Source organism: Pteronotus mesoamericanus, unplaced genomic scaffold, assembly GCF_021234165.1.
Source record: "Pteronotus mesoamericanus isolate MK-2021 breed Mesoamerican mustached bat unplaced genomic scaffold, CSHL_Meso_final scaffold_85, whole genome shotgun sequence".
NCBI lineage: Eukaryota > Metazoa > Chordata > Mammalia > Chiroptera > Mormoopidae > Pteronotus > Pteronotus mesoamericanus.
Window position 1 is genome coordinate 43436383 of NW_026555329.1, and position 16941 is coordinate 43453323.

At 32.9% G+C, this 16941-nt stretch overlaps 1 protein-coding gene across 2 annotated transcripts in view; it reads left to right on the forward strand.

The window, feature by feature from the left end:
* Positions 1-16941, forward strand: part of CDK13 (cyclin dependent kinase 13) — a 119004-nt gene that overhangs the window by 77761 nt on the left and 24302 nt on the right. For both annotated transcript variants that reach the window (XM_054564113.1, XM_054564114.1), the window contains exons 6-9: positions 3787-3976; positions 5470-5526; positions 15119-15220; positions 15318-15395. In XM_054564113.1, the coding sequence (XP_054420088.1) occupies positions 3787-3976; positions 5470-5526; positions 15119-15220; positions 15318-15395 (427 nt within the window). The remainder of the gene's footprint in view (positions 1-3786; positions 3977-5469; positions 5527-15118; positions 15221-15317; positions 15396-16941) is intronic.

Below are 16941 nucleotides of genomic sequence, written 5' to 3' on the forward strand. Positions count from 1 at the left end.
AATGATGCTCCACTCCCCTTCAAAGTAGGCACCTTGAGACCTCACACTGTTCTCCCATCACCATCAGCTGCCCTGTTGTATTTTCCTGAATCTCATTGATGTCCTGAATCTCTTCCCTTTCAAAGGTGATTTTAGTTTTGGGAAAAGCAGGAATTCATAGGGTGCCAAATCTGGGCTGTGGAGGGGCTGAATCACCTGGGTGATTTGATGTTTCACCAGAAAACTCTGCACAAGATGTGATACATGAGCAGGTGCATTGTCGTGATGAAGCTGCTAATCACCAGTTGTCCGTAGTTTCGGGCTTCTGAATCATCTGAATAGTTTCTGCAAAAGCATGTTCCAGCTTAATGCAAAATTTGAAGTAGGTTTGTTGCTGTACTCAGTTATTTTGCATACCACAGCCACACAGTACACATGCTCAGTCAATGGCATCTACCACCCTTACTGACTAGTACAGTGAAGTTGTCTTTGTTTACACATATGCATTCCAGGCCACTCTCCTAGGCTGCCAGGTTACACTGGTAACACGCACACCATTCTCATTAACAATGGCTGGACTTTTTCTGGACAGACTTCATGGGCCTATTGAAATTGTCTGTTTTTCCTCATGTTAGTTTTAGTAGATTGTGTCTTTCAAGGTATTAATCTGTTTTATCTAGATTATCAAATTTATGGGCATTCAGTACATATATTTACCATCCTTTTAATGTTCTTGGGAGCAATAGTGATGACCTGATACTAGTAATGTTATTTATGATATTAGTAATTTGCACCCTACCCTGGCTACAGGTTTACCAGTTTTATTGATCTTTTCAGAGAATGACTTTTAGTTTTGTTGATTTTTCTCTGTTGAGTTCCTATTTTCAGTTTCATTGAATTCTGTTCCAATCTTTATTATTTGGTTTTCTCATTACTTGTAATGTAATTTGCTTTTTCTCTAGTTGCTAAAGTGGATAGTTAGGTTGTTGATTTTAGATCTTATTTTCTAATACATTTATTCAGTGTTATAATTTCTCTCTAAGGAATAGCTTTGCTGTATCCCACATATGTTAGTTTTGTTCACTTTAATCTATTTCAAAATATTCTAAAATGTCTTTTTAGACCTTTTCTTTAACCCATGTGTTATTTTTTTTTATTTTTTTAAACTTGTGTTTAAAAAAACTTGTGTTTTTTAAACACAAGTATTTTGTGTTTTTCTCAGCTATCTCCCTATTACTGATTTTAGTTCAATTTCATTGTGATCTGATAGCATACTCTGTAAAAATGTTTTCTTTTCAATTTTTTTAGGTAAGTCTTATGGCCCTTAGTGTACTCTGTGTTGGTGAATAGTTCATGTGAATTTAAGAAACATGGGTATTTTGCTGTTGTTGGAGAAAGTGTTATATAGAATCATATATAGAAACCATTTCTGTCTATGTAGTTCAGTTTTTTCCTGATGTATTTTGGCAGCCTTTTGTGAGGAGCGAACACATAAAAGGTTGTTCTGTCTTCTTGGAGAATTGACCCCTTTATCATTAGGTAGTGCCCTTCTTCATTTTTGATAACTTTCCTTGCTCTTAAGTCTGCTCTGTCTGAAATTAATATATTTAGCTTCTGTTTTCTTTTGATTAGTGATAGTATGGTATAGCTTTCTCCATTCTTTTAATCTCTGTCAATATTTAATGTGGATGTTTTGTGGAGCACATATAGGTGGGTCTTTTTTTTTTTTTTATCCATTTTACCAGTCTGTGTGTTTTAATTGGAATATTTAGACTATTGGCATTTAAGGTCACTATTAATACAGTTAGATTAATATCTACCATATTTGTTAACATTTTCTATTTGTTGTCTTTTTAAATTTCCCTTCCACACTTTTTCTGCCTTCTCTGCTTAGTTAAGCTTCTTATATGATTCCTTTTTTTTTTCTCCTTTGTTAGCCTATCAGTGATGCTTCTTTATAAAATTATCCTAGTTGGTTGTCCTTGTGTTCACAATATACATTTATAGTTTGTCAAAGCCTGATTTTTGTTTTCTTCAAGGTGAATTTTAGAATCATTTTGTCAAATTGAATGTCCCTTCAGCAAAAGAAAACAAATGTCATTGGTTTTTTTTAATTGAAATTGTAAAATACAAATTTTACAATTTGTTATTTCTTAAGAATTTGCATAATTCTAATTAAAGTTTATTCCCAGTCATTTGTAGTATAATTTTTTCTATTGTAGAATCACTTAAATTTTATTTCTAATGAATCGTTATTGGCATATATGAAATCTTTTGCTTTTTTATGTATGATTTTCTCTAACTCAGCTACTCTTTTTATTCTTTTGGATTTTCAGGAGAACAGTCATTGTAGCAATGACTAGTTGTATTTTTGCCCCTTTTAATATTTATATTTTGTTTTTATTGTACCTGTCCTGCATGTGATTCTTGCTTTGGGCCTCACTAGTTAATTATGATATATGCATAAGCAAGTGCATTGGACACAAAAACAAAAACAAAACAACTGCTGCTTCTTAAAAGACATGCTTCTTGAAAACTTACTCTATAATCTCTGCTGTAATCTTTTCCCTCCTACTCATAACCTGAACCTGCAATTTGGCCTCTGACCCTATTTCTTTATTAGGACCTTTTAGAACACTAATAATATTAAGTGCTACCAAATCAAATTATTGCTTTTCAGTTTCCACCTTACTTAACCATGCTTCAGTATTTGATAACACTTATCTAGCCTCAGTTCAGGGAACCTGCCCCATCTGACTCCTTTTACTCCCTCATTCAGGCTTTTCATCCAGTATCCACACCTTAAATGTAAAGTAACTTTTGGCATCCACATACCACTAAATATAGGTAGAGTGCCAATTTTAGATATTTTTAAAAGCGTGTCACTATAAAGCAATAAAAATATACTAAAAAAAATTTATATTTTGTCTTTAATTTTACTGACTTCTAGGACAGTTAGTAACAATGAATGCTTTCATTTTGTATGCAACCCCTCGCATTTTACTAATAAATATATCATTAGTTATTGGTTTCAGAGAATGTTTCACTATAAACTTTTAAGAGTACAACAAGATGTTTGCCTTGTTTTTAATTAGAAACTGATTGTGAACTATCTTCAGATGCCCTTTTTTGACATATTGATACGTTTTTCCTCTGACAAAATGTATTGAATTTTATTAGCTTTTCCATTCGTAAACTAAACTTGATTGGTATATTTTTTTATATAGCTTTGGATTCAATTTGTGCAAATTTCACTTAGGATTATTTAATCTCTTCCCATAAGTACAGTTGTGTGTGTGCTACATTATGGTAGGTTTTGTTAGCAGGATTAAGCTGGTTTCATAACAGAGTTGTAATTTTTATGCTTTCAAATGCTCTGCAGCTGTATAGACAGTTAAAATACATGTTGAAGGCTTAAAGGAGGTCATCTAAAGTTCAGCTGAGCTCAGATGTTTTTTTATTAAAAACAATTCTTTTGCCACCTTTAAATTTTCTTTAATGAGCTATACTAATTTTATGCTGCTTCTGCTGAGAGACAATTTGTTTATGTTAAACAGTTAGGAATTTATTTTACATTAATTATACCCAGAAACTGTGCAATGAGAAAAGCAACAGGGTTGATTTTATATCATAAGAGTTGCACTTATGGGATGCAAACTGTGTTAGATCCTTGGGTTGTATTTATTGATACCAAGTTCAGAGAGAAAGATGAACATTACTGAAGTGACAAAGTAGCATTTCTCTACAAGGATTAAGAAAAGTTGTAAGAATAAAAGTCTTTAATCTTTTAATTATTTTTGTTCTTAGGTGCATTTTATCTGGTGTTTGAATATATGGACCATGATCTGATGGGACTACTGGAATCAGGCTTGGTTCATTTTAATGAAAATCACATCAAGTCGTTTATGAGACAGCTCATGGAAGGTCTGGATTATTGTCATAAGAAGAACTTTTTGCATAGAGATATTAAATGTTCAAATATTCTTCTAAATAATAGGTATGGGATGAGTTTGATATGTATGTTCAAAGTGAGTTTTATATAATGTATACCTTCATTTTGTTAAAAGGATTTGTAATTTAGATTACAGTTGACTCTTGAGCAACTGGGGCTGTAGGGGTGCCAAATCCCCTCCTCCCCCTGACACACACAGGTGAATATCTGCCTGTAACTTTTGACTGTTCAAATACTTTACTAATCCTGTTGACTGGAATCCTTACTGATAACATATAGTTGATCAATACATATTTTATATTATATGTATCATATATTGTATTTTTATAATAAAGTAAGCTAGACAAAAGAAGTTTTATTAAATAAATCATAAGGAAGAGAAAATACATTTGCAGTGTTGATTTTAAAAAATGCGTATAATTGGACCCATGCAGTTGAAACCTCTGTTTTTCAAGGGCCAACTGTATTTCATTGCTCAACCTGTTCTGAATTTTGTCAAATATACTATAGTTAATTAACTTCCAATAATAGTTTATAATGTACATAAAATAATACTTAGCTGACTTTCTTGTTTCATTATTGTTCAAATGTGAACGTATCTTCTAATAATTGATAATACGATTTTAGCTTTGGAGTAAGATTAGACTTTAGAATTTTTTTAATTTACAGTTTTTTTAAAACAGTTATCACGGTTTTAAAGTGGACTTCTTTTAAGTGTATATATACGTGTGTGTACACACACACACACACACACACACCCCCACCCCCCATCCCCCACCCACCTGTTGAGCACTGAGTGGTGTTGCTCAGTAAGGTGGGCGTTGTCCTGCAAACCAAAAGAATGCCTGTTTGATTACAGGTTCAGGGCACATGCCTGGGTTACGGACCAGGTCCCTGGTTGGGAGTATGTGAGAAGCAACTTACTGATGTTTCTCTACCTCCCTCCTTCCCTTCCCTTCTCTTCTATCAGTCAATCAAACTATCAATCTATCTATCTGTCTTTTAAAATGTTGGATATTTTACTGGCAGCATAACCTGAACACTGATAATTCTGTTGTAATTGGTATTATTTATTAGTTTAAGTGAAGCATGCCTGGTCCTGATTTTGGTTAGTATAGAGTTCCATGCACCTAGCCCCTCTAGGAATGGAAAAATTAAACATAAATTTAAAACATTGTGATTTATTTCTTGAACATTATTGACTTGAACAAGTAATTTGTCTTATTACTAAGTAGTAGAAATTACATCATTTTTTTTCAAAGGGCACTTTTCTAAATAGGAACTAATGAAATGCTGTTATACTAGTACTAATAAAATAGTACCAGTATTAAAGTAGCTAAAACTCTCCAAAGAAAAATACTAATTTTTTACCTCATCCTGAGTTTATATACTCGCTTTTACCTATAAGACCTTGGGTACTGCAATGTGGTCAAAGTTAAAGTTTATACTTAATTTTTAATTACTTCTAGGAATAGAGTATGAGTGTGTGTGACCAATTCAAAGTAGACTAATAACCTTTGTTCATTTTATTTTACCAGAGGGCAGATAAAACTTGCAGATTTTGGACTTGCTCGATTGTATAGCTCAGAAGAAAGGTAAGAGTACTTTCAGATGAAAATTATAGACATTACAGACCAGTTTCAGAAGCTATAGTAACAACACCTTGTTGATAGTTTATTTTTTAAGAAAAGGGAAATTTATTTTTCATGGTTAAATACACAGGATAATAAAATTTTACACCATAACTGCGTAAACTATTTTAATTACACATTTTATACATGTAGCTTAATTTAAAAATAATTGTGTTTTTAACACCTAGAAGTAAACATAATTTCTTTTAAAACATTCCATTTTAAATGTAACTTAAGTGAATTTAGGATTCTTCTGGAAATTTATACTTGTTTCTAATGCAGATTGGGACATTAAGGCATTTGTAATTTTTGTGCTAAGGGAAAAACCTTGGTATATGCTTTTTATATTGCATGTTTAATTATAAACTTTGTTTTAATTATTTTGAATGTCCTTTTTTAAAGTTATAGTTATATCTATAGTTGTGTTTGTTTGTTTTAAACTCCCTGGAGGCTTTTATTTAAAGAAACTTATAAAGAAGTTAATTCAGTATATAACTTCTCTGTGTGGAGTTTCTTTGGTTAAAGTTGGCATTTGTATCCCACTTTGGTACTTTTGTGTCTGGTAGTAAAATATGACTTGTCTTATTAAAACTAATATGGAATTTAGAAATATTTTTGTGAAATAGTGTATTTTATGTAAGTAAACTGGAATTAACTGAGTTTAATAAAGGTCTGCATTAACCCATTTCTTTCCTGTCAGTCAGCATTATTTCTTTATTTTTAGATACACAGGGATGGCAAAAGTAGGTTTACAGTTGTTCATATGGAAAATAATAAAATAATTAATAAACAATAATAAGCTCTGGCTGGTGTGGTTCAGTGGATTGAGTGCCAGCTTGGGAACCAAAGGGTCGCTAGTTCAATTCCCAGTGAGGACACATGCCTCGGTTGTGGGCCAGGCTCCCAGTAGTGGGTGTGTGAGAGGCAACCACACATTGACGTTTCTCTCCCTCTCTTTCTTCCTCCCCCTCTGTCTAAAAATAAATAAAATCTTTTAAAAAATAAACAATAATACAAGAATAAACTCTGTGTTTCATGTACTCCCAACTGTAAATCTACTTTAAATGAAGCTCTAGTTTAGCCAATTTCTTTACTGTCAGACACCATTATTGCTTTATTTTTAGATATATATTTAATTAACATTCTTTTATATGGCAACCCTGTAATTTCTTTAGTGTGACCATATTTAATATAAAGAAATATTTGTAAGTTGTAATTCTTAGAAATAGGTGTTTACTTTCACTGAATCTTTGTCAGTTTCAGATTAGTTGAAAAACACCTTCTTTTGTTTGAATTTCTTAGAGTCAAAAAATCTGTTTATTTTTGAATCTTGCCTGTGCCATTCTGAAAATTATTTTCATTGTTTAGTGTATAGAGATTTTTAAACGGTGTGTTTTGGGTTCCATGAAACGCTGCAGAAACTGTGGTGTGGATGGGTTGTTATGGATACAGCTACAGTCCCTCAACATATATTAGCCAGAGCTTTTTTACTGTTGTTTTACCCACTACACTTCTAATTAATTTTTTTTAAAGAAAGTATTATATGGTTGGTTTTCATTTAAGATTATTCTAGAGCTTAAAAACTATAACCCTCATTTTGCACTTGAGAAACCTGAGACCCAGTGACTTTAAAAGATCAAAAAATATTTGTTGGCAGAGTCAGGGCTTCCAACTCCCAAATTTTTACTCTTTCTATAATATATAATAGTGCCTCCTGGTAGAACTGAAGGAAAAAAATGAATTGGTCCAGATGTGTACTTAATCCAACATTTCACTTGAAGTATATTTTCTTGAGTGACTGAATTTCAGTGCCTGTTCTTCAGGGGGAAGTTTTACTTAATTAAGGATACTATCTCCTTAGCTGGTTAATTGAGATTTCACTGTAATTATATTATCCTTTCATAATATAGTATGTATCTGGCATACTTGAATATAAATTCACTTTGTTTTTGTTATTTTTTTATGTAGATGAAGAACAGCTAAATTACCATTTTCCATCTCATAGTCATTCATTTCTCACCCAAGTACATTTTTTCATTTCTTTTAGAGAGAGAGGAAGGGAGAGAGGAAATGAGAAAGAGAGAGAGAAACATTGATTCGAAAGAGAAAGCATCGATTGGTTGCACCTGGACCAGGGATCAAAGGCGCCCTGACTAGGGATCTAACCCACAACCCTGCGGTTATGGGACTGATGCTCCAACCAAGCTGAGCCATACTGGCCAGGGTTATCTGAGATTCTTTTCATACAGATTTTTGTTCATATTGAAATAGATATATTCCAGAAAAACTGAAGAGCCAAATTTTATCAATCAAACCTTTTAAAATGGAGTGTTGGGTGTACAATGAGTGTGGTATGTTCACTGAGCCGTGGTCCTCATTGCCTTGCTGAATTGATATGGGAATTTTGAGCTCAGAGAAGTAAGAAACTTAAAATCTCATAACTTTCCATTTTTACATAATATATACTGAAATTTTCTGCTTAATGAAAGTTGTAAGGTAAAAATTTGGTGTATCATTTTGTTTTATTAGTAAATATTCTATCTTTCAGGGGTTTATATACTCTTCTGAAGCTTTTCTTTTTCAGATTTGAATAATTATAATTTCTTTAAAATTTGTTAGAGAGGTGGGCTTATTTAAATAGAATAACTTTAAAATACATACATTGTTCAAGTAAAATTTAACAATGTAACTGATTTCTAACATGCTGAGACCTGTCTTTAACAGATTTTACTCTGTTGTCCCAAATTTTCTAGATATTTCTCAAAATAAACATACGGCAATGATTTTTCATTCATACTTCTTTGTTATTATAAGCAGAAAGGTAGGGCTTTGCCATAATACATACCCATCCAATGTTAAGTCACTTTGAAGTATTTTATAAGTAATTGGCTATAGACAGAATAGGTAAACTGTTCAAGAAATTATTCTAGGGTATATTTGTTTAAAAAAGAGCAGATTTCAGCGTACCACTCTAATAGCATCAACCACATCTCTTATTCATTTGATTTTGAGTATCTTCTTTGAATTTGAGGAGAACTGGATGGAGTTACAGCTGGTATGGAAGAATTGAACAGTAAGGGCATGTGACCAGTATGGATCTTCCCTGTCATGTGTATTATAACATAAAGAATGAGAACTGCTGGGTTAAAATTAGAAGGAAAATGATTCCTTTAAACTTAAAAGAGTCATTTTCTCATTTTGAACATCTGTATTCATACTTTGTCTCATTTGGCATTGGGAAATTAGATCTTGAGAATAGAGGGATTTTTTTTTGCCCCATTTCTTAATTTGGTTTATTTTTTTCAGTAACTATTTTAAATTTAACCTTTCCTGTGACTTTAGCCACAATGATATGCTTTCTCTGGGAGTTTTTATTTTACCAGGTCGCTCCAGTGCTTTTCCAAATGATGGAGTATCTTTTTCTCTTTATGTGACTTCCATATAAAAAAGTATGTGCTTTCACTGTAAGTTGAAGTTAATTTTATTTTCTAGAGATAACTTAGCACATTTACTTTCTTAATGCAAGGGATATAAAACCCTTAGGCCTAAATGGGGAATCTTTTGCTCCAGTTATGGCACTGCTGTTTAATTAGTTGTGAAAAATTGGGCAAGTTGCTTAATCTCTCCAGATCTCATTATTTTCAGCTTTAAGATGAGGATTTAAAATAACTAAAATCGTTATTTATAAGGTATTGAAAAACATCTTTCATGGTTCTAAAAATTAACTGTGATCAAAAAATTTTGGGATGCTGTATCGCCATCTAGTGTTTTTTTCATAAAATTGCCATTAAAATAAAAACTGAATTACCCCAAAGCTCTATATATAGAAATGGAGGGAGAGAGGTATTGCCTGTTTGTTACTTGTCCAAGGACTTGGTGAGTTTATATTCATGATAAAATGACCTCCTTAGTGCTGATCTTATTACTTGTTTTCTTGCCTTTTCCCTCAAACTAGAATCATAAAGACAGGGACTGTATTTTAAACTTTTGTGCTTTATATGCCCTAAAATTTAGAATACATTCATAGTAACTTTCATTAATTTTTCCCTGGCAAAAGGATGTCCTGATCTGGAGGACCCTCCTGGTATAAATTAGTTCAGGGAGCTCTGGGATTCTGGGTAATACAAAGGATCTTCTGGGAGACCCTTGAGAATATCGGAACCGTGGTGATATAAAAGATCACTCGTAATTTGAATAACGGGACTGAACAGACTTCAGAAATGGAAATCTCATTTAGTTCACCGATGTAACTGTAATTTAACGAGATTAAATTGTACTCCTTTGGCCCTGATAGAGTAGGTTACATTTTGAACATATAAAATGGGAATTGTAATTTAATTTTTTAGAGTACAGTGTTACCACTCATGTAGGAAAAATCTCATCAGTTTCCTTAATGCTGAAGACTTACAAATCTGAATTTCAAGCCTTTATCCTTTTTTCTGATCTCTAAACTTGTGTTTTTACTGGACATATATCTCCTCCTAGAAGATTTAAGTACCTTAAACGTATTGCTACAAAACCTGTCTTCACATCCGCATGAAAAGTCTGTTTCTTTTCCTTTATTCCCCACTTTAGTCAAAGGTATTCAGTCATTCTCACATGTAGGTATGTGGCAGATAGACCATTGCAAAGGAAATTTAATTGGTTTTCCTGCCTCTGGTCTTTCTCCAAACATTCATTTCCCCTGCCATTCTTACCAACTATCATCCCCTGCCCCCCAGATAATAGCATTGTTGAACTATTTGTGCTTCCCTAAACAAGCTGAGCTCTTGACTACCTTTGTGGAATCTATGTAAGTTGTTTTCTTTTATGTGGAGTTCTACTTCTCATTACCTCAGTCTGACAAATTTGTTATTTTTTCTCTCTAGTATGCAGTTTTGACATTACCTCCTTTGAAATCTTCCTTGAATCCCACAGACAACATTGGTACAGCTTCCTACATGTGTCCAGAGTACATTATTCATTATTTTGTCATACTTAAAGTTTATTATTATAATTTATATCTGTATAGTCACCAGACTTTAAGTCTCTAAACAGCAACAACCATGATTGATTGGTTGGTTGGTTGATCCAGCCATCTGTTAGTGCTTAGTTAGTGCAGTGCCTACCTTAGGATTTTAGTAAATATTTGTTGCTTATAAAGAAAGGAACAAACTTAACTAGCATTTGTGCATGATACTTTATATAGTTTCCTTTCACAAGAATTATTTTAAGGGAAAGCAGTCCTGTGAGATGGGTGGTATAGATACCATTATTCTTATGCACATTTTATAGACAAAGAAATTAAGGTTTAGAAAACTATATTTTTAAGATTACACAGTAAGTGGCAGAGCTAAATAGGAATGAAACTTGGATCTTTTTGGCACATAGGCTGTTTATTTTCATTATACTGGAGTGCTTCCCTGGTTAGACTCTGGATCTAACCTTAATTACCTAAGAAGTGTCTCAACAGGTGGAGAGCTCAAGGGGCCTCTAAAGTCTGTTTTGGAGACAGGTGACAGTTTGTTAAGAGTTCTCATGTAGCAAATAGTCTGCTGAATTTTACTGTCTCTGTTATCTTGCCCTTCAAATATATTTTATTTTTATATTTTATATGATATGCCAAATGATGTATGCTTATTTAATATTCAGCAGGTTAGCAAATGTGTGATATTTTCATTTCTGAATCTCCTTTAAAGCTTCTTAAGTATCTACTAAGTTTTATAAATGAGAAATATTTTGATAACATCAAATATTTAAAATTACCTGAGGTTTCACATGGAAGTTTTATAAATAAAAGTCTAATGACTTTTTAATAACATTTAATATTTTGTTAGCCACATTAAAGTACATGGTTTAAAATGAAAAGGAACTTTTTATTTTTAGGTGTTAGTTCCCAAACTATTCCTAAGAAGTAGTTTCTGCTTTCTTAAAAAAAAACAAAAAAAAAAACAACCTGTTAATGAAATTTACAGATGAAAATACTTAGCAGGAATTGAAATTCAGAGTATATAATATGGAGACCATTGTTTCTAGATCTTTACAAAGTTTAGTTTTTAGCTATCCAAGAGTAACAGCTTATTGGTATTCCTGTTTTGTTTCGTTTTTCCTAATTTAATGGAAGAGGGATTTTGTGTATGTGTGTTTTGCCAGGTTATGGAATTTATTGCTTGTAATTTAACTTTAATTTTGGGAATAAATTGGGGTGGTTCATTTTCTATTTTTAGGTTTTCCTTTTTAAAGTGTATTAATTTGCTCTATAACACCCAAGAACCTGACACTATGTTTTTCAATCCTTTCTCTTTTTAAATATGAATGATTTTTTTCTTTTTGTGGAGAGATTGGTTAGACATTGCTCAAGAATGTAATTTTTTTTAATACATGAGAGAGAAAAAATAAAGCATTGTACATGTGGTGTCACATCAGTTTGTGTTTTCTTTTTGTGAGCTAAACAGGACCGTCTTTAGGATGTTGACAGTGGATAACCAACTTAGTAGACCAAGTTTGAAATGTTCATTTTTAGGTATTCTGGATTTTTGTTTATTTGTCAGGCTTTGGATGATATACTTTCATATTACAATAGTACAATAGTTTTCTGGGATTTAAATGTCCTCGTTTCAAAACATAGTTACAGTGCTACCTCTATGTTGGTAAACACAGCATTCTGATCCTAACATGGAATATTTTCTTGATAATACTATAAATATTGTTTAAAAGGTTTTATTTATTTATTTTTAAAGAGAGGGAAAGGGAAGGGGAGAGAGACAGAAAAATGTTGACATGCAAGAGAAACATCAATTGGTTGCCTCTCCCATGCCTCCATGTGGGGACCTGGCCCACAGCCCATGTGTGTGCCCTGACTGGAATCATTCGGGGGCCCTTCTGTTTGTAGACCAACACCCAACCCTCTGAGCCATGCCAATTAGGGCTATAAACAATTACTAACTGGGTGATTCAGTTGGCCTTATTTTCTGCTACCTCTACCTACTTTGGAATTTACTTTTATGATTAAAGTCCTTTTATCTGTATACTTCCTTGATAGGTTTGTTTCCTTTTTCCTTACCTGATTGATGTCAGAAACATTGGTTGCTCCCTGCCACCGTGTCCTCCCCCCACACCCCTGCGCCCCCTACCCCCCTACTCCCTGACTGGGGATCAAACCAGCAATCTACTTATGTGCCCTGACCGGTAATTGGACTGCAACCTTACAGTTTATGGGACAATGCTCCAATCTACTGAGCCACACTGGACACTGGCCAGGGTACTTTCTCGATGTTTGCTTCTTTCTCATTAAACACTAAGGTAGAAAGTGACATGTGGCACCTGTTTTGCAAAATTTTAGAATATATCTTAAAAAGCGTCTTCTTAACTTTAATAAAACAATCATTTTTATTGTCTTGTCAATGTTAACTTTCAAAAGTTTATTACAAACTAGTTTAAAAAGCTTAAAGTATGTATTCTGAATGCTGCCTAGAACTTGACACTCATATATATTATATAAAGTAATAATCTTATTTAAATATTCCTTTTTCAGTAGAATTTAGTAACCGTAATTTGTGTGATTTCCCCACAGAGTTCAGCATGCTTTTAAAAATATATGTATTTATTTATTTTTAGACAGGGGAAGGGAGGGAGAAAAAGAGAGAAACATCAGTGTGTGGTCACCTCTTACACACCTGCCATTGGGGGACCTGGCCTGCAACCCAGGCATGTGCCCTACACTGGGAATTGAACTGGTGACCGTTTGATTTGGAGGCCGGTGCTCAGTCTACTGAGCCACACCAGCTAGGGCTCAACATGCTTCTTTAAAAAAATTAATGAACCTTTTTAAACATAAAAAGATTTTTAAATTAACTTTTTACAGATTTATATTTAAATATTTTCTTGAGACTGTAGATATCTGGTTGCACTTGAGTTACAAGACCATGGATTTCATGTTTATAGACACTTGAAATGTTGTAGAAAACTAGTCATCATAATTTTCACAAACTTCATTCTTTCACCCAGCTAGCTAATTCATGTATGTTACTTACAGTTGTAGGTCTTATTATATACATTAAGGTATCTGCCCAATGCGCAGCATTGTTCTGGGCTTTTTGTGTGGGGTTCAAAATAAAGAACGGTCTCTGAGTTTTTTTGACTTTTGGGGAAGGTAGAAAGTATAAAATACAGTATTTAATACTGTGATTTGTATGATAGAAATTTTAAGGATGTGAAAATCTATTATAGAGATTAGACTTTATGGAGATGGTTCTCAAAAGAATTACAGGATTTGAATGAGAAAAATAGGGAAGAAATTTCATACTTAAAGGGAATTAGGCATAAAGCAGTGAACATATTTTTAAAGAAAGATTAAGTCCAGCTTAATTAGAGTAGAGTTTAAAAGATCTTATTATATGAAGATGAGTGAGGCTGGTAAACAAAAGCCACTAAGTACTTGAATAATGTTAGAAAAATCTAGTCCTAATTTGTTCTTGAAAATATACATGTTATACTATCCTTATTTTCAAGATTTATACCAAGATCAGTTACTCTTTTCCTGGCTTTCTCACACTGTTACTATAGTTCTGTATGTGGGAATGCTATAATGCCCAGATCAATGCCTTATAATATAAGTGTTCAAATTATTTAGAGAAATTTGGCTGGGTAGGGGCAGAGATCTTAGATAGGCTGCTGAGGCCTTATGCTACCTGAACTTCAGACCTACAGTAGTCAAGAGGGAGTTGCTCTATAAACCATACGCTCCTTTTCTTAATTCCCAAAACTAGTCCAAATCTAAGCCTCCCTCAAGTGGAATACAGCCTTACTGAGAAATTTCCTATGATATGGCCTTGGCATCCTTGTGATTTGGAGGATATCTAGGAAGAGTTTTAGAATTGATCTAAGGCTGAAGTGATCACCCTGAAGTATATATCCTAAACACCATCAGTGGAAGAACTACCTCTAATGTATTAAGACACTCATTACTTATGTAAATTAGCAGAACATGGTCATTCTCTGAGGATTGAAAACATTTTGTCAGAGAATTTGTACTGTGTGGCCCTTTGCAGTATAGACCTCAAATACTACAAACTACATTCCTATGCTTTCTATTCACATACTAAAGTAGATTGAAATCAGTGAAAGATTGCCAAAGATATGTCCTGTTGAGAACTTGGATAAGGTGGTTCCAATTTAAACTGTGTCTTGCCATATTAGTAATTTGCCAGATTGGTCAAAATCAACTCCTTTAAATCAGTTAATCTCTTTAAAAATTATTATGGAAAGGAAGAGCAGTACTGAACAGTTGATTTGATAGACCTTTCTTTAACCAGATTGCAGTTAAAACCAGGCAACTGCTTCTTATTTTTATATATTAAGGGAATTTTTCAGTTAATCATATTGCTCTCAGATGTATTTTTATGATCATATATTAGATGTTATGGCATGTCTGAATTTATTAGGCATATGAAAGTAGTTTTAGTTAGTATTTTAGGGGTACTTTGATCAGCCATAATAATATTCCCTAAGAGAATCTCTCTTATTCTGCCAGATACTAACTCTAAAGAGTTGGTTTCTTTCTTTTCTTTTTTTTAAGTCGGCCATACACTAACAAGGTCATCACTTTATGGTATCGTCCGCCTGAACTGCTATTGGGAGAAGAACGATATACACCAGCTATTGATGTATGGAGCTGTGGGTAAGATAGGCTTACTGAATAGATTAATTTATTTGAAACTTTTGTTAGTGAAGTAAAATCATCATTAATTTGATAATGATGGGGGTTTTTTTATTAGATGTATCCTTGGTGAACTCTTCACTAAAAAACCTATATTTCAAGCAAATCAGGAACTTGCGCAACTGGAATTAATAAGGTAAGTTCATGGTTGTCATGTTTGTTGGGTGGGGTTTGTTGTACTCTATAGGAAATTTAAAACCTTTTAGACTAATTTCAGGAGCAGAACAGCGTGGTTCTCTTTAAGATTCTAATGATTGCTGAAAGGAGGAGAAACATAAGAATGCAGGCATTTTGATACTTGCTCTCCTAAAATTAAGGATCTTAAAGTCCCTAAGTGTTTTGTGATTAAATCAAAGGGCTTTAGTTCAAAAAGATAAGACTGGGAAGGAAGAGTAAATATGAGGGAGGAGGAAATGAATGTTTTGTTTTTTAAAGTATGACAGGATGGAAGAGTTAATGTTTGGGGATATTGTAAATACTCTATTTTATATACATCTGTGCATACATGTTTATATGTATCTATATATGTATGTATACACAGCAAAATATGTACACCTATCCACTAGCATAGGTCTTCATTATTTAGAGCCCACCATGGGACCTAGGTTATAGGAATTATACATTAAGTCTCCTTTTTCTTCATCTAATATTTTTTTTAAATTTTTTTTAGAAGAGCTTTTTTCATATATGAGTATAATAATGTTAAAATGCAGCTTGTAAGATTTTCATGAATGTTTGAAAATATGGGTGGAAACTTTTTGAAAAGATGTTGCTATGAGACACAGATACCAATATACTATGAATTTTCCCTTCAACAGACTTATTGGATTAATAGGTGCTTTCCATTCCTTTTGTAAATAATACCAACCTAGATAACATGGCAAGCTGAATTTTTCCAGCTAGTAGTCTATGACTCTGTACTAACTCCAATAACTAGAAGTTACAAAGAAAAATCATAAAAATTTAGAAGGCACTCAGATTGTTTTAAATCTTTGATGATGTTATGGGTGTGGTTGGTGCAAGAAAGCTAATGCAGAATCTCATTCGGTGAATCCTCTGTTCAAAGAGAAGGTCTTTACTCTATGTCAGGAGATTGGAGAATAAATGTCCATTTATAAATTTTTAGTTATAATAAAATGTTTAAATTATGTATCTGTGTATCTTTTTTTTAAGTAATTCCCTCTAAACATTTTTTAATTTTTCCTATTGTTTGTCCTGATAGTATTGGATACCAAGGTATCTATTAATAATAAGTTCACATTTATTTACTTATATGTGATACATTGTTCTAGGAATTTCTCCTGAATTGGCCTCAGCTAATCTCTAGAACAATCTTGTATCTTCTTTTCAAAGTTAAGAAAACAGGACCTTACAGAAGTGAAGAATTTGACCAGGGTCAAACAACTAGTATAGTAGCAAAATTGAAATTGAAATGTACAGTTTTACCTTAGTATCTAAACTTTTAACCAGTTGTCAGTACTATGTAGGAAATAAACCTTTCTGCAACTTTTTATGAAGTTAGTATGACACAAACACCAAAGTGACAAAGAATGTGAAAAATTTCTGCAGATTATTAGCCCAAAAATTCTAAAGGAGAGATTAGCCAATAATGTCCAGTTTTTCATTAGAAAATTAACTTGCAGAAAGTCAAGTAAAGTTTATCTCAAGAATACAAGGATGTT